The sequence below is a fragment of the Thunnus maccoyii genome, chromosome 13 (assembly GCF_910596095.1).
Source record: "Thunnus maccoyii chromosome 13, fThuMac1.1, whole genome shotgun sequence".
In the NCBI taxonomy this organism is placed as follows: domain Eukaryota; kingdom Metazoa; phylum Chordata; class Actinopteri; order Scombriformes; family Scombridae; genus Thunnus; species Thunnus maccoyii.
The window spans coordinates 20,629,598-20,650,727 of record NC_056545.1 but is presented as its reverse complement, the minus strand read 5'-3'; the positions used below and the strand labels follow the sequence as shown (position 1 = coordinate 20,650,727).

The following is a 21,130-nucleotide window of genomic DNA, read 5'->3' as shown; positions in this document are numbered from 1 at the left end:
CAGCATATTGTCAATATTAACTTATGCAGATGAATACTTATTTTCTTTTTTATAATATCAAAATATTTAATTTGATCATATATGAAAAACTTTTGTAGTCTTTGGTGTTTTAAGTGCTTCACATCAGTTCAGCATGTGGAGTGTAACATAATTTGATATTTTGAATAGTTTTAAAAATCAGTCAAAGTTAATATTATGATTTACAGAGTAACATTTAATTTTTTTCAGCACACATCAAATTTACTTGTATTGCATTCGTCTTTTTACCATAATATATCATTTTTTACATTATGAGTCTGCTGCTGAAACATAGCCGTAGTTTTAGTCTTTTAACCAATAGGCTGTTTCATCAGGGGAGGAGGCACAGCTTTGTGTTCTGGATCCTTTGGATAGATTTGGCCCCTAAATTGGGATGCAGCCTACATTATGTACTACCTCGCAGTGACCCACATCCTCCTGAACTTTGACCCATAAAATATTTTTTTTATATAAAATATCTAGAAGATTTTAAATTGAGCATTTTCAGGTGCCAATGTCATGCAGGGAAAAAGTTCAAGTTTAGGGCTCCAAATAGTGATTATTTTCCTTATCAATTAATCTGTTGATTATTTTCTTAAATAATCAATAAGTCGTTTGGTCTATAAAATGTCAGACAATGGTGAAAAATATCAATCAGTGTTTCACAAAGGTGAGGTGTAACCTCAAATGTCTTGTTTTGTCTTGATCAACAGTCCATAGTCCAAAGATATTCAGTTATCTATAATAGAGGAAGAAAGAAACCAGAAAATATGAATAAATAAAATAAAATATTGACATTTAAGAAGCACTAACAAGAGAATATTTCCATTTTTTTCTTCCATCATCAAAATAGTTGGATATAAATTTTCTGCCAATCGACAAATCAATTAATCAACTAATCATCGTAGCTCTGTTCAAGTTCAAGCTCAAGTTCAAGAACCTCTCTACTATCCTGAGCGGGTGGGAAGCCGGTGAGGGATCAGGTCCTTCTTGCTGTTAGTAACAGTCGGAGTGCTTTGTGTCGGGCAGCTGTGATGTTATCCCTCATATCCTTTCTGGCAGACGTCAAGGTGTTGACTCATGTTGTGTCACATGAAGCACTTGTCTGTATGTACTATTTCCATGGAAATGAGTAAGGCACAGTACAAGTAAACTAGTTTTACTGGTTAAATGGAAGAAAACGTGATAACCAAGGACAGTTACCAGTTATTTACATTATTTAATGATAATACACGACATTGATAGTATTTCTTATAGGCATATGACAGGAAATCTTTGAGAAATATGTAAATATTTTTTATGGCACTAAAGCATTAGTGTGACCAGGGTTAAGGAGAATTTCGCTAGAATGTTGTGGAGCTGGAGCCAACAACACAATTACAAGTGAAAACGCGGACTTTCCCTGATTTCATCTTCCCCTTCCTCTCATCATCACAAAAAAACCTCTATATACGGAATTATTACTGTCCGATTGGTTCGATATATCCGAGAAAGTAGACACTCCCGATTACGTTTATTTATCTTTTATCTCTTCCACGCGTTTAAGAAAATCCCACCCACGCTGTGTCAGTCTACTGAACTCCGCTAAACCTGCCGCAGGAGGAAAACGCTCACTCACATTCAGCGTAAGTCTGACAGCTTTCTCTCCCTTTAACAGTATTTGATTCAACATGATTTTTATTTTGATTATATACCACCAGGAAAAAGTCATTCTGAAAGTATTTTGCAGATATTTATAGACTTTTTTGTGATGTTTTCAATTTTGTTTTTCCCTAAGTTATCATTAGATTTGATGTAAAGGAGTTAAAGTGCGCTCACAAAGTGCAGCTCTGAACATTGTAGTCTAAACATTTTTAGTCCATTTTTAGTGTTGTCAGTTTTACAGCGTCTGCCATCTGTATTTACTTTCACAGTCTCGGTTATAAACGTGCATATGGCGAGTAAATCCTTGTTGATTTACCATGCTGCTCTGATGCTGCTATTAATAAACTGGAGGATGGGTATGCATTGCAATGAACTTTCAGGTGAGTCCAGATTTCATTACTTATAATCGCATGCCAGTTTTCCAACTGTTAGGAACTGTAACTGGAAACCCAGGGACCGATCGGAATAGTTCTTTAATCTGACTTGGAAACCAGGCAAAATGCTTTCATGTGGTCTGTAGACACTGGGTTTGCCACTATTGCCTGCAGGCAGGAAATAAAAAGACAGGCTATGCCAACTTTGACACGAAACGAGGTGTTAGTTGGCAACTCAACGTTTTTGATTGAACATGTGGTGGATTCAAGACAATTTGTCATTTATGAGCACAAATTATCAGAAGTTTTACCCTTATGGCCCAGAGAAATCCAATGTATTTTTATTTGGGGCAGATTCAGATGGTCCGGCTGAGATGTTGCAATGTATGAGCCTATGTTATATGTAATTGATCATTGATTTAACATTCATATTAAAAAAGGACTTTAGATATACAGTACTGTTCAAAAGTTTTAGGCACTAAAAGTAAAGTGAGAATGCTTACAAAAATATTGCTATAAATTCTTTTAATTTATCAATTAACTTTTTACGAAGTTGAGTAAACAGCAGAAACCTAAATGAAATCAATATTTGCTGTGAGCAGCTTTGCCTTTAAAACAGCAGCAGTTCTCCTCAGTACACGTTAACACAGTTTTTCATGGTAACTTGCAGGTAGGTTGTTGTAACCATCCTGGAGAAAGAATGTTCTTCTGTGGATTTATTATTTAGGCCATATCAGGTGCTTCTTCATGTAATCCCAGATTGACTCCATGATGTTGAGATCAGGGTTCCGTGGGGGCCATACCATACCATCTGTTGCAGGACTCATCATTCTTCTTGTTGCTGAAAACAGTTCTTTATGACTCTAGCTGTATGCTTGGGGTCATTGTCATGTCATGAATAAATTTGGGATCAATCAGACACCTCCCTGATAGTACTGCATAATGGATAAGAATCTAAACATCTAGGGCACCTAAAACTTTTGCACAGTACTGTAGATCCAACCTCTGTAAATAAATATTTTGCAGTTGATCCTCCTGAGGACCTTGCAATATTAGATCCTGGTCATCTTGGACGTCTGGAGATTACATGGAGCCCCCCAGCCAGCTTGATCAATAGGTCAGAGTGCCCGAAACTGTATCAGCTAGAGTACTTCGACACATACAAGAACAGCTGGACTGTAAGTGCTTATAATTATTATGTAATTAACATAATCAGTTATGCTAATTAGGCAATTAATATTAGTATTGTCATGCCATCACTGCATATCATATATGTACTATATGAGATCCAGGCTGGATGGATTTTGATGTCTTTATTGAACTTGCTTCAAACGACCCTGATTAAATATGTAAATCTTACATGTTGAAGTTATATTTGAGAAATCTGTCACTTTAGATGATGTACTGCATCCCTGTTATTATGGATCTTTACAATGTGGAGTCACTAAAGGAGACTAGTTCTGTAGAAATTGTAAGTTTAGTCCTTAATCTGTCTGGAATTATTGAAATACCAGCAGGTGCAGCGCTCCAGCGCAACGCAATAGAGTGGAAATCTGCCAAAGGTTAATTCAGTTCTGTAGCCTTTATCCCTAAGAGCTATTCATGTTTGTACATCTTCATATGGCTTTCAATATATCTTGCAAGTATGTTTTGTTTGGAAGAGAACAGGTTCATATTGGCTCAGTTTTACATACTGTGGAGGCTTCTTGATTCTTGGAGAATATTCCATTTAAGTTCACCCCTGAAAAGCAGGGTTGAACTTCTCTTCTCTGCTAATGATTTGTTTTTGTTTTTCTTTTGGGAGGTTAAACTGACTAAACACTGACTTACTGAAAATGAATATAATTTTTTTCAGTCATCTCAGCCCAGCTCAGTCACAATTTAATGTATTCAAATAGTGCATTTTTTACTGGCAGGGTAGAAAAGGTTTCTCACATATTTGAAATTAGGACATGATCTACTCACGTTAACAACTGAGGCATCACATTGTCTTTATTGATGACAGTAATCAACTTTGAAGATAAGCATACAGGGAAGCACAGAGTCAGTTTTCTTAGAGCGATATATCTCATGGAAATTATAGTTTAGAAGACTATAAACTGTCTACAAGCAGCTCTGTTTATAGTAAAAGTTGAAGTAAACTCACTGACATGTGAACTGTAAACTGTGATCTGAATTATGGTGTTATGTTTCTGAATTGACAGGCCATCAGGACAGTTTGGAGGACATACACGGCCCAGTTTGATCTGATGAAAGACGTTAGAGTGAGAGCGTACACCTTGCTGAATGGACCCTGCACCAATGGCACTTTGATCAAGAGCACAAGCTACACTGAACTGGTGCAGAAACCCCCCAGCACAGGTCTGTCCTGAAGGTTTTATATGTCATGTGTTGCTAAGAAATCTAAAAGATATATTAACAAGATCCAGGACGTTTTGGAAAATGTATGAATTGATACTGATTTGTTTTATTCACCCTTCTACCGCTAGGCCTTGTGGGTACTGCAGTTGAGGATTTTGTGTGTGTGTTCCATAACATGGAGTACATGAAGTGCAATTGGGGCATAAGCCAAAAGATGCCGGCCGACTCACAGCAAACTCTATATTTCTGGTACGTCATATACCCAATAAAGACAATTTTAGCCCCATCAACAGAGTTCAGTCTGTCAACCACTTTGGTCAAGACAATATATCTATCAAACAACAAACAACTAGGCTACTTCCACTACTATTGCATAGATTCCTGTGAAATGCTACACTGACATTGATGGTTCCCAGAGTGTGAACTCTAGTGACTTTAGTGATCCCTTATTGAAATGATGGATTGCAATGTAATTTAGTAGAGACATTCACATTCCCTACTGGGTATATTGTAATAAGTTTGGTGATCTACTGACTTTTCATCTAGAGCCAAATATCTGCAAAAATTAACGACATTCCCATCAGCCTCAGCAGTACCGCTGACGCTCTTTTTATAGGACATGCCATGCAATCAATAGGAAAACAATTGCACCTGAAAGTCTGGAAGAAGTTCTGATGAAAGTTTGATGCAGAAATATGTCAGCAGTTTTTTTTTTTTTTTTTTTTTTTTTTTTGCCCTTTTCACCACTAGCCTTTTCCCTGAGCTTGTTTCAGGGAAATAAACACAATTCTTTTTTTTTTACTTGAGGTAGACCACTTAACTGACAATCAGTGCAAGAGAACTGCACTTGTTTCCTCTTATGACGTAAAAATATCTTACCAGCAATCTCTCTTAAAATCATGATACGAAACTGTTCACTCAAAGTCACCTTGCAGTTGTCAACACGTGCACATAACCAACACACTCATGCCTGAGACAAGCAAAGGTAAATACATAGTGTTGCAAATATAACCCAGTGATGTCTGGTATGAGTTAGCTTGATGCAAATGCCTGCAGGCTGTCTTGCTTTCTGTGGAAGAGAGTGTTGTTGAATATTTCCAATCTTAAGTTTTAAGCACCACAAGTGATAGTAAATATACAGCCAGTCTTTAAACCTAATCAACTCAGAGCAAAACTGTGTAGATGGATAGATAGCACCCATATAAACAGTGTGTTATCTGGCATGTCTCTTCCCCAGGCACAAGAAATTGGAACAAACAGAGGAATGCCCAAAATACAGCATTTCAAATGGAGTCAGAAGTGGCTGCGACTTTACAGGGACACCTCTCCCAGATTTCACTGATATCAACTTGTGTGTAAATGGCTCCTCTCCTGAAGGGCCCCTGAAACCAACATACATCTCCCTGCAAATCCAAAACCACGGTATATACATATTAGCCTTTAACCGTAACATGTTCCTTCACTTTCAAGTGAGGGCATTATAATCACTGCCCCCATGTTTTGACTCTGTGTTTGGGGCCAATACCTGTGCCGCTGTGATCTCTTAAAATGTGTTGTCTGTCTTCCTGTTAGAATCTGTAATCTTCTTCACTGTTTTAATGTTTCTGCAGTGAAGCCTGAAACCACAGAGAAGCTGCATTTACAAACAGGTCCCAACACACAGATGGAAATTAACTGGGAGTATTCCGTTGGGAAGATTCCTGGAACCTGTTTAGAATGGGAGGTGGAACACAATCAAGAGGGACCTGATGGAAAAATGTTGTTGGTATGGTTGAGCTTGTTTTGTTAACAAACCACTGTGCTAGCTGGATTCATTTTCTCAGAGGTTGTGTGGCTTTTTTGTTTGAATGGGCTTAAATAGATAAATAACTTCATAGTCTTCGACATGGTCAAGTTAATGTTCAATTTTATAGCTATCGTTCATTGTTGGTAGCTTACACCACAACCTCGATTCTGGACTTTATAAGTCTGCCAAAGCAGTATTGATCATTATCGTATTGATTTGCAATAGGCAGGCTTTTAGGCTATTTATATTATCATTAACAGCAAAATAATCGTAACTACGTATAATGTAGTTATTTTTGTGCATTAATAGCCTCTACGGTAGACTCTACAGAAGGAGTATCGTCAGTGCAATATGCAGCACCTCCCAGCCTAATATTCCGTTTCTATGTGCAACTTGTATTGTTTAGGTGATGAATGCAAAAAAGTCTGTGTACTATTTTATTTCACATTAGAACAGAAGTTTCCAAAACATTAAATACCCTGATATTCGAGATTAAATCAATGTATTTGTTAAAATCCCACACTTCCTGTGTCTGGAATGCATGCTTTTAAGTTCCATAGCTTTCCAGATTTTCCATGCCCTGTGGGAACCCTGGAAATAGATAAAAACACAATCAGTTTATTCATAAAAGTTACACTCTTTAAGTTGCACAATAATGATAGATTCAAAATGTAGTGTGTAGCAGTTTTAGTTACTGGTGTTATCGCCAGGCTTGTGATGACCACAACAAAAAGGGGAGACCAAACAGTCTGAAAAGGAATAACAACAATGTTTATTTTTAAATGAACTAACATTGAACAAATACAAACATGAAACCAGACCAATGAGGCTGTGTCGCAGCCTAGTTCTGGTCTAAAATATTAGAAACTCCATTTAAAGGGCTGTGTCTACATAACAGCCCCTAGATGTAGGCCAATTGTGGAAGAGAAATAACATTAAAGATTAAGATCAATTCAATTCAATTGGCTTTATTGGCCTGACTGCATACAATACAATGTTTCCAAAGAATATTAACACAAACTATATAATCATAGTAACCATCAATAAATAAAATAAACAATAATAATTCAAAAGGGCATGGTGAACAAGAGGGGTTCTGGAAGGTGGTAAGAGTAACATAAGATATAAACATACAACAAATGAATTATTAATTCATAAATCTTAATATTAATTATGTGGGACACATCCTTCATAATATGTGGGTCTATACTTAAAGTCTGTGTTCTCCTCAGTTATTTATCAGATAAGTAAGTTTCCACAGTGTACTGTTTGTTTAGGGCTACATATGTTTCCATTTTGTTCTGTGATTTTGTTAGTTCTGTCCAGTAATCTCTGTACTTTTCTTTTTCTTTCAACATAATTTGGTTTGGTCAAATTTCTGAGTGCATGTTTTCTGAAGCTGGGGTGGTCCTAGTGTAAAGATATGAATGGTGGATGGTTTTGCCCAGCGTCAGGACAAGTAGGCAGAGGGGACTCCATTGTTAGTTCAACTCTTGTTGGCAGTGTAGAGCTTTGTGGGAAAAGGAGAGAGGGTTACTTGTTTTAACATGAATCCAGAAATTTAGGACCTGTTTTTTAAATATTGAACAGTAACGAAATTGGCCTAATTCATGCAGAGTTGGGAGCACTACTCTTTGCACCTGGATGATACTTTTGCAGAACTATGCATGAAGGATTTCAATGGGATGTTTGTCCCTTTTTGTCCAGTCTTGTTTAGTTTATTTATTTATGTATTTATTGGCTCCATGTACAGTGTTAAACATAAATGTTACCATTTGATGTAGTTAGCTTATAGCTGATAACTGTTGCTGTAACCCCTCTTTTGTGGGGAACAGCAGGACCAGGTCATCAGCATAAAGGACACACTTCATTTCAGTGTCTTGTTATTCCAGGTGCAGTGGAGTTATCTATTTGTTTTGCCAGTTCATTCATATATACATTAAATAGTGTGGGCCTAAAGTTACAGCCCTGTTTTACTCCACATGTTTTCTTTGTTTCAGTCTTAATTGATCATTTTCCATTAGTATATGGAATTTATCAGACTGTATAGTCTCCTTCAATACCACTTTCGATTAATTCAAAGAAAAGGTTGTTGTGTCAGACTGAATCGAAGGCTTTTTGAAAATCCACAAAGCAAGTATATTATTTTTGTGCACATAATTATCAATTAGTGTCTGCAATGTAAAAATATGGTCAGTGGTTCTAAATTTAGGTAGGAATCCAATTTGGCTTTTGCTTAATTAATGATGCTCTGTAATGAAGTGTGTGATTCGTAAATTTAGTATAAAATGTAATAATGCCACATGTAGTGATAGAGGAATGTAGATTTAATTTGAAATGTACTTTTTAAGTTATTATTATTATTATTATTATTAGTTAAAACCATGTCAATGCTATAACTGTCATGGTGGGTGATTGGGACCTCTGCTGTTTCACTGTATAGATGCTCTTTATTTGGGTAGGGATTAATAGAATGTGGGTAACACTTTCCACAATATTACTTAATGCCACTCAACTAAAATAATATCACTATATGTCACACTAACTAACTAACTTTAGCTTAATCTGAAGCTACAGGCGACCAGTTCATTCACAAAGTGTCTTTGTTCTCCTGACAGTAAAGTTCTCGCACCTTTCACTTATTTCAACGGTTTAATTTTACTTCTGGTTCACCCTCATTAATTTCGGTCATTTGTGGTCTTCAGTTGGCAAGGGAAAATTGAAAAATGGAAGTTACACCAAACCAAAAAACAACCAGTTTTTCCCAGTTTGTTCCACTTGATTTTCAATGTTCATGGACATTAGAAAAACGGAAAGTGGGAAAACGGATTGTACTTTAGTACCCTGACCGACCGCTTTTCCTGTTTTCATCTTCAAATTGGCAATTGGAATAGAAATAAAACCAAAACCAGAAAAAAACTTGTTTTTGCTTTTATATATCTATATTATCTGCCCCTACTTCATCTCTACAAAACACAGTCATTGGCTATGCTTGCAATAGATAGAGAGATAGATCAAAGCGAAAGACAAGTTTTTTTTTCTGGTTTTGGTTTAATTTTCCAGTTATTGATTAGAAGACAAAAATGGGGAAAAGCATGTGGATTTCCATTTTTTCACATAAAAAACGGAAAAACAAAAACGTTGTATATTTATTTATCTTATTTCAAGATGAACACAGCTTTGGACGGCAGGTTCCCACACCTGGATACCATAAAATTCAATATTTCTTATTAGATTTGTCATGCATAATAGTGCATTTTTACAGTGCAGTTGAGGGTGAAGTGTTTTCAGATTAGCTTTTTTTCCTCACTGCATTTTTTGACCTTCTTTTTGAAGTTGTATGAAGTTCAGAGACATTAGAGACGTATGAATCAATCAATCAATCAATTTTTATTTATATAGCGTTAAATCACAACAAAAGTCATCTCAAGGCACTTTTCACATAGAGCAGGTCAAGACCGTACTCTTTAATTTACAGAGACCCAACAATTCCCCCATGAGCAAGCACTTGGCGACAGCGGTAAGGAAAAACTCCCCTTTAACGGGTAGAAACCTCAAGCAGAACCCGGCTCTTGGTGGGCGGCCATCTGCTTTGACCGGTTGGGTTGAGAGAGAGAAAGAAAGAGGGAAGGGGAGGGGGGGGGGGGGGGGAATAACAACAATCATAACAACAATGACAATGATGCAGCAGCAGCCAGGGAAGGATGCCAACAGGACTGTGAAGGACCGCGAAGGCTCGGCCCAGAACCCAGGGTTTCCTGTGAGATGAGAAAGCACAAAAAAACTCGGGGGAAGAAGCAAAGTTAGTGACATGCATTGATGTTACATGAATGCATACAGATGGAGAGGAGGAGGAGAAGAGAGGAGCTCAGTGCATCATGGGAAGTCCCCCAGCAGTCTAGGCCTATAGCAGCATAACTAAGGGCTGATCCAAGGCGAGCCTGGTCGGCCCTAACTATAAGCTTTATCAAAAAGGAAAGTTTTAAGCCTACTCTTAAACATAGAGAGGGTGTCTGCACCCGGGACCGAATCTGGAAGATAGTTCCACAGGAGAGGAGCCTGATAGCTGAAGGCTCTGCCTCCCATTCTACTTTTAAAGACTGTAGGAACCACCAGTAAGCCTGCATTCTGGGAGTGCAGTGTTCTAGTGGGATAATATGGTACTATGAGCTCTTCAAGATATGATGGTGCCTGACCATTAAGGGCTTTGTAAGTTAGGAGAAGGATTTTAAATTCTATTCTAGATTTTACACGAAGCCAATGTAGCGAAGCTAAAATGGGAGAAATGTGATCTCTTTCTCTAGTTTTAGTCAGTACACGTGCAGCTGCATTCTGGACCAGCTGGAGAGTCTTTAGAGACTTGTTAGGGCAGCCTGATAATAAGGAATTGCAATAATCCAGCCTAGAAGTAACAAATGCGTGGACTAGTTTTTCTGCATCTTTTTGGGACAGGATGTGCCTGATTTTTGCAATATTACGTAAGTGAAAAAAGGCAGTCCTTGAGATTTGATTTATGTGGGAGTTAAAGGACATATCCTGATCAAAGATAACTCCCAGATTCCTTACGGTGGTGCTGGAGGCCAGGGTAATGCCATCCAGAGTAGCTATATCATTAGATAATGTGTTTCTAAGGTGTTTAGGGCCAAGCACAATAACTTCAGTTTTATCTGAGTTTAATAGTAGAAAATTGCAGGTCATCCAGATCTTCATATCCTTAAGGCATGCTTGGAGTTTGTTTAACTGATTGGTTTCATCTGGCTTCATTGATAAATATAATTGGGTATCATCTGCATAACAATGAAAATTTATGGAGTGTTTCCTAATAATATTACCTAAAGGAAGCATATACAAGGTGAATAGAATGGGTCCAAGTACAGAACCTTGTGGAACTCCGTGTCTAACCCTTGCCTTCACGGAGGATTCATCATTAACATGTACAAACTGAAATCGGTCTGATAAATAGGAGCTAAAACAGCTTAATGCAGTTCCTTTAATGCCAATTAAATGTCCCAGTCTCTGCAAAAGGATTTGATGGTCAATTGTGTTGAATGTGGCACTAAGATCTAACAGGACAAGTATGGAGACAAATCCTTTGTCCGATGCAGTATAATATAAAGTATAATGACATACATGACCAACTATATATACAAGCTAATTCATAAACTTGCCTTTCTATTTTTTAAATTATATTTCTCTACTTATTTTTTCTTATTGACAGCAGCAGATTTTAACCAAACAGACGAACCTGACTCTGCCCTCCATCCACAACAATGAGAGAAACTGCTTCAGGGTTCGGTCCAGGTTGCATAAGTATTGTGCAAAGAGAAGCTTTTGGAGTGACTGGAGTCCTCAGACATGCCATCCGGGTAATGTTCCATATTATTACATAATATTACAATAAAAACATCAGAATTGTCTTGTGATAATACTATCCATTAAAAAGAAAACCTGAAAATATCATAGCATGAAATCAGTTAAACAGAGTCAAAAAAGTTAACCAATACAGACATCCAGTCTCTGCTCCTTGTCTGGCTGTTCACATGAGATTGTTTCCAATTAACCAGTGTTTTATATGTAGTTATGTTTTCCAGACAGACATTTGTAAAAACGTTGCCTGAAGTTTTCATTGAATCATGGGTTTAAATTCCTGAGCAATCGTACTATTTGCAAACTAAGCAACATAGGCTTTTCTATTTGAAGCCATACCGAGAAGTCCTCTCAAGTCACGCTCACTTTAAGGATTCCTAGCTGGAAGACCCTGATGTCGTCATCAAAGTGTGAGTTTCATTTTTCTTATTATTATTTTTATGTTACCGTAAAACATAAATTGCATATTGATACATCCTTATATTTTATATAATACATATAATAGATGGTTTATCTTTCTGTTCTCATGGTAACTTTAATTTGGGCTCATTTTGCTTCATATCACTCCTTACTCATTTTACTTTGTAAAATTTTGAGAGCCATAAATATACATATATACTGACAATCAATTACATTTTTTATACAAAATGACAGCATTAAAACATCATGGTCAACAAAAACCAAATAAATAAAAATCATAATTTGTGCTAATTCTCTTTCTTCTTTTTTACAGCCACAGATGACCTGAACAAAATACAGATTTAAAGGCCTCTGGTGCACTTTGTATCAATTAATTTGTGGTAATTTGATTAATTTAACTTGTACTACGTAAAAAAAACATCAACCAACTTAATTAGCACCTCAAGGCGGGTCATGCATTATCTTGCCTTGTCTTGTGGACAGGCTCTCTATTTAAATTTAGTTTTAATATCTTTCTTATTTGAGTGTATGTTGAGTGTTGCATTAAATTTATGGACTTAGTTTATTGTATTTTTGTGCTGAAGAAATACATTTTTCATAGATGTAAGGGCACATTATGGGCCCTCATGAGAATGATGCATACTGTGAAATTTCATCAACCATGAAGGTACAAGTCTTTGATAGTTTAGGTTACAAACGTGTACAACAGTGGCGGCTGGTGACTCAAAAACTTGGAGAGGACAGGAGGAAAACCAACATGGAATCCTACAACAAACCGCATCAAACTATATCATTGTCCCCCACCTGATGAAATTGGAGGGGTGGGGGGCATAAAACAATTTGCTTTCAAAAACAAAACTCCTGAGTGGTGAAAAGGCTGCTTCTTTAAATACAATTAGCATATACATATTGTTTCTAAAGAAAGAAGTGCTCATTTTAGCCGTGCAGTGGTTCAGAATGTTCAGAATGTCATTTTACCAACAAAGTTAACTTCAAATTTTTAGTATTGTTCTATTGTGACAACAGGATGATGACTCTTTCTATTATGAACTTTTGATCCATGGAGGTTTTTTGTTTGTAAAACTTTCCTCAAGCCGAGAAAAGTGATTTAAAAATCAGTGACATCATCACAATGTAAAGTCTATGGGCCGAGTGGGAGCTTGTGGGCGGGGCCAGCGGGGGAAACACTACTGCGCATATTCAGTGGGCCGCACAACGCGGAAGCAAAGCTAGAAACTTTTTGGTATATGCGCCAGGCGAGCAATTCCTATAGGACTGAATGGGGGCCATTTTTAGCCCGGTATCCAGCTCTTATAATACATCCATGAGGAGGACGGGTGCCTGCTGTCCTCCGCAGGGTGAGATCTCTTACATCGATTTAATGTACTTCATTTTTTTTCATGCTAATCTATAATTGGCCAAGACACGTAAAATGATGCTCCAGGGGAGGACGTCCTCCCTAACCAATCAACAACCAGAATGCAATATTGACATTGCGTTGGTCCAGTGATAGTTTCCAGATTTCATCTTCAATTCTCTTCATTGTAAGGCAGAGTAGCAGCAGTAGATTACGAGCAGTAGAGAGCTCCTTGCGTTAGCCAATGCAACAGTTAGCTTCTTGTAGCAGCCTGAAGGACTCTTTATACATCCATGGAAGGACTGTTAAGAACTGTTGTTAAGTTAACAGGAGAATGGATCTGGAGTGCGGCGGGTTGAAATAAACCATTACCAAATCTCAGTATTATTTTTAAAATATTTTTTCTCTCTTCTTTGGAAAAAATCCATCATTGAAATTCTGGTTAAAATGTTTCAACAGCGACACCTGCAGGGCAGGAGGAGAAAGAGCAGTGAAGTGTGAAGTGGTGGTGTGGGGCAGTGGAGGACGGATGCCTGCTGTCCTCCGCAGGGCGGGATCTCTTACATCGATTTAATGTACTTCATTTTTTTTCATGCTAATCCATGATTGGCCAAGACACATAAAATGACAGCAACAACAGTTAGCTTCTTCTAGCAGCCTGAAGGACTCTTTATACATCCATGGAAGGACTGTTAAGAACTGTTGTTAAGCTAATGGTGAGAATGGATTTGGACTGTGCGGCGCAGCAGTGGCAGGACGCCGCTGGGGAGGCTGGAGAAAGAAGCAACCGCAGAAACAACCAGGAGAGTTAGCTTGTTTGTCATTGTTGCTAATGATATCAGACTGGTTAAGCAACAGCCACAAAGTTCTGTTAACTAACATACAAGATGACCAACAGCTACAAATGGACGTTATGACATGAATACTTCATCTCCATGAAAGAAAGAAGAGGACGTCAGATAACGTGAGTCAGATACAGCTTCTCTTGTTGTGTGAATTTATCTCCTTAACCAGAATGCAGCAGAGATGATATAATGTGCTGTAGGTAGTTTGCGTGTTGAAGTTACAGTGAGCTGTCTGGACTCACTCATTCATTTGGAATTGATCCCATTTTCAATTGAGTGGTTGCTCAGTCACCTGTTGATGTTGTGTGATTAGTGAATGAGTATGCAGGAGTGGCTGCTGGCTTATGACAATTTCTTCAGTTGGTTTTTAAGATGAGTTGTATATTGAGTAATAAGCTTAAAGTAACTAAAATAACGAGTGTTAACATGTCAGACAACAAAACATATCACAGACAACATATCACATGATTTACATTTGTATCCTATGTATTTTCTTAGTGTACAGAAATATATAAAGTACCACAAAGTTTATAATCTGATACAGGTTCAGATCAGTGCTGAATACAAGAAAGACTGAACACTAAAAATATTCACAGATCTAAAAGTGTAGGTTCACATCAGAAAGTATTAATGCATGTATCAAATACGCAACTTACACACTCTTATCTATATGCATGATATACAAAATATAGTCTACAAAGATGACATGTTAACACTCGTTATTTTAGTTACTTTAAGCTTATTACTCGATATACAACTCAGCTTAAAAACCAACTGAAGAAATTGTCATAAGCAAGCAGCCAGACCTCCTGCATACTCATTCACTAATCACACAACATCAACAGGTGACTGAGCAACCACTCAATTGAAAATGGGATCAATTCCAAATGAATGAGTGAGTCCAGACAGCTCACTGTAACTTCAACACGCAAACTACCTACAGCACATTATATCATCTCTGCTGCATTCTGGTTAAGGAGATAAATTCACACAACAGCCACAGAGACATTTAACCATCAGAGATGAAATTAGCAACCAAAGAGACAAAGAGAGAGAGGCTGTATCTGACTCACGTTATCTGACGTCTTCTTTCTTTCTTTCATGGAGATGAAGTATCCATGTCATAACGTTCATCTGTAGCTGTTGGTCATCTTGTATGTTAGTTAACAGAACTTTGTGGCTGCTGGTTAACCAGTCTGATATCATTAGCAACAATGACAAACAAGCTAACTCTCCTGGCTGTTTCTCCGGTTGTTTCTCTCTCCAGCCTCCCCGGTGGCGTCCTGGCACTGCTGCGCCGCACAGTCCAAATCCATTCTCACCATTAGCTTAACAACAGTTCTTAACAGTCCTTCCATGGATGTATAAAGAGTCCTTCAGGCTGCTAGAAGAAGCTAACTGTTGTTGCTGTCATTTTATGTGTCTTGGCCAATCATGGATTAGCATGAAAAAAAATGAAGTACATTAAATCAATGTAAGAGATCCCGCCCTGCGGAGGACAGCAGGCATCCGTCCTCCACTGCCCCACACCACCACTTCACACTTCACTGCTCTTTCTCCTCCTGCCCTGCAGGTGTCGCTGTTGAAACATTTTAACCAGAATTTCAATGATGGATTTTTTCCAAAGAAGAGAGAAAAAATATTTTAAAAATAATACTGAGATTTGGTAATGGTTTATTTCAACCAAATATTCTTTTTTTTAAATATTTTGATCTCCCTCTTGCCTCTCAAAAAATAGAGGAGGAGCAACCTCCTCTGCTTCTATGGACCAGCCTCCACTGGTGTACAAATACATCCTGAACTAAAGATACAGAAGTTATTTAAGGCAACACGATGACTGAGGCAGTGAGATGATGCAGGAGAAAAAGTACTTTCCCACCACTGCACAGACAAGAGTTAAATCTCCAGCAGCGGTGCTTCCAACTTGGCTCCATAAAACACAATGGCAGTGTAGATGAGTGGGAAGCCAGTAAGAAATCATGCTTTTATTGCACTGCTGAGCCTACTAGTGACTCACACAGTACAACTACACTGTGTCTTTGTGTCTACACCCTCCTGGTAAAGAGTGGGATTTTAATCTTCATTGCCTAATGTGAAAAGTTCTTTTTTAAAGGAACATTGTTGTCGTAACTGTAATTATGAAGGTACAACTGATAGGAATATTGACTTGACAACTCTTATTAAGCTTTTTCTGAGAATGTAGGACGACAGGTTGATTTCTGGGTGATGATAAAGCTGCCAGCTGTGTTCTGCTGTGTGCACTGAAGCGTTCAAACATATTGTACAGAGAGAGGGAGGAAGGGCGGTCAATATGGGCCAAGCAGTTGTTTTTTGTCAACAGAATGCACATGTCCACTGGAATAACCTTTTCTTTTGGGATTTGTTTTGATGTTTAATGGCCCACTATTTGCCAAATCTCTTGACAGTTCCCTGACTTCACTCACTGTTAAAATTCCTGTTTCTACCAAGACTGAGGAATGTATCTGTACGTCATTAACATTTATTGTTATTCTGCACTGAAATATCACATTGTTTTTAGAGAATAAAAATTGTGATCAAACTCGATGTGTGATTCTCCTTCATTATACATAAAACAAGGATCCATATTGGGCACAAAAATAATATTTACTTTCCACTGCAATGTCCATGTTTATGCTGATAATATCATCTTGAATGCCATCAGCTCTGCAAACCACATCTTCCCCAGATAGCAAAGTTCCTGTGGCCTAGATCCGGCCAACACCCAACACTTTCAGCACTTTCATCCTGACCACATACTGGAATGATAGAATGATGGTGCATGGGCGGTTTCCCAGATCTGGGCCATAAGCAAGCCATAGCAGTACTGTATGTCAACCAAGAACAACCCAGATAAACCAGAATTGGCCCACATCTAGCGAGAGCACTGCATCTCTACCAAAAAAGGCCCACATTTGATTTTTGGATATTTGGGCCATATTTGCTATTTTACATGTGGGCCATTTCAGGCCCACATCCGTATACTATCTGGGTCTCTATGTTACAGTCCAGTCCAGCCTGACCTCCAGACGTCTTGTATTAATTTAAATCTTGGTCTTTTCTCCAAAAAGACAAAATATGTGCATTTCACCAGAGCACTGAGCTTTTATGTCCTTACTCTGATCTGTACTGTTAATGGAAATGTTATAGATATAGTACAGCGCTATGATTACTTAGAAATTTGGTTATATAGCAAATCACACATAAATGTTTCTCTGAAAAAAATAAAAATTCCAATTGGATTCTTACAGAGCAGAACTTTTTTTTTAACAAACAACAAAAAAGATTATACAATCCACTGTACTATTTACTCTTACGTATGCTATACATAGAAGATATACTGATGTTGCTGCCACTACCCTTAAACCACTGGATACCCTGTGGTACAAGGTATCCAGTGGACTGCACCGTATAAATTTCATGTAAAGCAGATGATGTTTGTCACATAGGGCTGACTTCCTGTTTTCAGTAGGTAGTGCTATGATTATGACTGAATATTACCATGTAGATCTTTCAAGGTCTGGACTCTTATCAAACATGAGAAATTTGGGGCAGATTGGACAAAGTCCTGTGGAGTTACAAAAGCTTATTGTTTCATGGTGAAACATGCAACTTGACCAGCACACCATGTCAACGGCGTTCCATGAAAACTCAAAAGCTTCACAATTTAGCATCACAAAGGTCTTTAGATGTCACCTGCCAAATTTGAAATTGCTGGGGTCAGTTCTCTAGGAGGAGTTTGTACAACACCTGTCAATGTCTTCACTTTGCAAAATAACTGCACAATAAATTTGAAATGGCTGACTTCCTGTTGGACTTAGGATATGGCTCCAAGAGGCTTTTTTCATAAGTTTGGAGATGAAACATTGGTGTGCCAAATTTCGTACAGCTACGTCATAATTAAAGGTGGGGGCGTTGACTTTGACATTTTCTAGAGGGCGCCCTTGAGCCATTTTGCCACACCCAAACCCAAGACCCTTATCAGATATCAAGTTTCACCACTTCTGATGCATGTGCAAAGTTTTGTGAGTCTTTGAGCACCCCTAGCACCTCAAAATGCTAAAAGTAATTAGGGGGCGCTATAGAGCCAATGTGCCATGCTCATGCCTAATTGTGATATCAGATCGAAATACTTACTAGTTTGAACATGGGTACAAAGTTTTGTGAGTTTTTGTGTATCCTAAAGGCCTCAAATGTGTTGTAAAGAGAAAATTGAATGTAATCTAAAATGGCTGACTTCCTGTCAGGCAAATTTAAAAAAAAAAAAAAAAAAAAAGTATTATGTCAAGATTGATGAGAGCAATGATCCCACTGAATTTTATGAACATCAAAGCAACTTTATCCTAATGTGGCCCTGCGTTTTGGGGTTCTACGGAGCCCACTAGCCACGCCCGAGCCCAGTCACTACAGAACTTTTCGGCAGTTCTGATGTGTGTGCCAATTTTCGTGAGTTTTCGAGCATCCCAAGCCCCTCAAAAATGCAATGGCATAGGGGAATAATAATAATTCTTTCAAAAACAATAGGTTCCTCACACTTTCGTGCTACCTTTCGGCCCCAACTAAATAAAGCATCATGCAAAACTGGAATGTAATCTGTTTAAGGTGTTTGAGATTAGTTTACTTAGCTGAGTAATTTTTGTGCAGTGGAATCTGCAAATATTTGGACAGTGGTACATTTTCTTCTCTGGCTCTTTACCATGACTGTGACATTAATATTTTGACTTTCAGCTTTAAACATGTTGATGAGGATTTACACTCACAGTTCACAACTCGCAGTCCTGTGTATGCATAGTGTTTTGGGAAGACAATGATGGGTATGAAGTGGACTCAGAGATAGACAGCACTTACCTTCATAAGAAGCTTTAATTTTCTAATTTTTTTCTTGTACATTATGCTCTAGTAAAGACCCAGCACAACAAAATGTGTCTGAACTGCTTATGTTTTTTGATAGATGTCCAAATAATTATTGATCTTCAGCTTTGCTTGGACATTGTATTCATGCTTATTTGTTATGAAGATTTTAATTGACTTGTCTTGTCTTTATATGCTCCATTGATTGATGCTTTTGTGATGAAGTGATATACAGTTATAAATAAACTGTAAATAGACCTGACTTGATGTACGAATGTATGTGTGTGTGTTTCTGTCTTAGAGGAGAAACAAACCCCTGCTGAACCCGGATGGGACATGGTTCCTGTGTATGTATATACTGCTGTTGTCATCATCACCATACTGGTGCTGTCGCTGTGTGTGTGGGCAGTGCTCAAAGTGTGAGTATACACATGAGCACCCAGATAATATACAGTAAAGTGTGCACATGCACTGATATACAACGAAAGGAGAAGCTTCGCTCACTCGCAACTGTGCTTCCTTTGCAGGAGGAGATCAAGGCAAGTGAAGAAGCTGGACTCTCTCACCACCTTGTTTGCCAGAAATTCAGCTCTTTCAGTGGCAGAGACCTAAAAAAGACAACAGAACCTGCATCTTTCTCCAAGGGCCCCACTCACAGATGTTTTACTTTTGCACTTCACCTCTTTCATTTTTCAGTGTCTTTGATTTAAATCACACAATGAAGCTTTAAAAGATGCCACACAGTGATCAACTGATTATAAACCACTGCTAACATGTTTCTGAAGATAGTACATATGAGACTGAAGGCTACAGTGGGTTATATACAAAAAAAACAATTAAAAAAAGAGACAAACAGTATTATTCCAAAATACTGTACTGCGCATGCCTTTTTTATTCACATTTAATTTAAACAATTTTGAGATGTTCTGGTAACTGGAAATGCTATGTTATGGAGAAAAGTAACACTTGTTATGGTAGTTATTTTCATTGATTATTTAGTATTTGCCGAAACACTTGCCAGTTGATTAATTTGGAAGGTATTACTTTGCTGATTACTCTGCTGATGTTGTGGTCAGGGTCAATTACTGATTCTTTGAGAATTTGTTTTTTATGTTTTATTATTTGCCAGATCTCTTGCCAGTTGATATAGTCAACACAGGGTCATTTCAAGTTATGGTAAAATTATTCTTTTTATGGAAGTCTGTTTTATGTTTTTGGTTTAATTATTTACCTTTGGCCTCAACCCTTGACAGTTTGCTCAGAGAACAAATATTTTATTACCATGTCTGTATAAATAACAGATCTAAAATGGTTTTCTAATATGTCTTTACTGGAAACTTTAAGCCAGTGAAGTCTTATAATGAATTTTTCATGCAATCCAATGGGGTTTTTGAAATGTTTTTATTAAATGGATTAATACAGAAGAAATAGGTGTTTCAGGGCCTTAAAGCCACAGCGTCTTGCCAGTTGTAGCTATTTCTTCTTCTTGTCTTGAATGTTTTGAATTATAACTCAACATGACTGCAAAACAATGTTTCTGTAACTTGATTTTTGTTCAAAATATGCCAAAATGCCTCAGTGACATCAAATATTTCACCAGATGTACTCCACCCCCCCCACCCCCGTGTGACTTGTGTACATTACATTGTATTAAATGGTAGTCAGTCAGATGTTGATATTTCTTTTTGTAAGCCCTATGCATCATACAAAAGTGTCTTTTTTATCAATACTCTAATGTAAATTTTAATGTTACATTACATCCATATACCTACTATATATCTGTTCCTAATAACTTAGAATAAACAGAGAAATATGGATACAGAGGTATAAAAAGGAGCTGAAATGCAGAAATGAATTTATCACATGTGGTTCTCATGTTCTCATGTCCTGTGAGACTATTTTGAGCTCTAAATGGGGTCTGAGATGCAACACAGCCTTCATAATGAAAATAATTTCAACCTATGCTTCAACTGCTGTTACTTTAAGTTATTTTTTGCTGTCTCTCAGTAAGAGTTTCGGGATTTAAACCACAATCACCTTTTATTACACAGTTTACTTTTTAATGGGGGTTTTGGGTATATGATATACC

General features: G+C 37.6%; 1 protein-coding gene across 4 annotated transcripts; it reads left to right on the top strand.

The window, feature by feature from the left end:
- The first annotated feature begins 1,429 nt into the window (after positions 1–1,429).
- Positions 1,430–20,691, top strand: il13ra2 (interleukin 13 receptor, alpha 2). 4 transcript variants are annotated; one of them, XM_042430174.1, is made up of 10 exons: positions 1,430–1,643; positions 1,932–2,042; positions 3,063–3,214; positions 4,241–4,397; positions 4,526–4,646; positions 5,635–5,819; positions 6,008–6,162; positions 11,405–11,549; positions 19,343–19,460; positions 19,569–20,691. In XM_042430174.1, exons 2-10 carry the CDS (start codon positions 1,952–1,954, stop codon positions 19,651–19,653), a joined length of 1,209 nt encoding a protein of 402 aa, XP_042286108.1. In that variant the 5' UTR covers positions 1,430–1,643; positions 1,932–1,951; the 3' UTR covers positions 19,654–20,691. The 4 variants fall into 4 exon arrangements, with proteins under 4 accessions (XP_042286108.1, XP_042286107.1, XP_042286110.1 ...); XM_042430173.1 differs by having other exon boundaries at positions 11,402–11,549; XM_042430176.1 differs by lacking the exons at positions 19,343–19,460; positions 19,569–20,691 and adding exons at positions 11,884–11,960; positions 12,284–12,753 and having other exon boundaries at positions 11,402–11,549.
- The last annotated feature ends 439 nt before the right edge of the window (positions 20,692–21,130 follow it).

Bases quoted from the DNA above. Each gene is read 5' to 3' on its own strand.
- il13ra2 (XM_042430173.1), top strand. From the start codon at position 1,952: ATGGCGAGTAAATCCTTGTTGATTTACCATGCTGCTCTGATGCTGCTA. The intron at 4,647-5,634 runs GTACGTCATATA...TCTCTTCCCCAG, and splicing joins CAGCAAACTCTATATTTCTG to GCACAAGAAATTGGAACAAA. The intron at 6,163-11,401 runs GTATGGTTGAGC...TCTTATTGACAG, and splicing joins CTGATGGAAAAATGTTGTTG to CAGCAGATTTTAACCAAACA.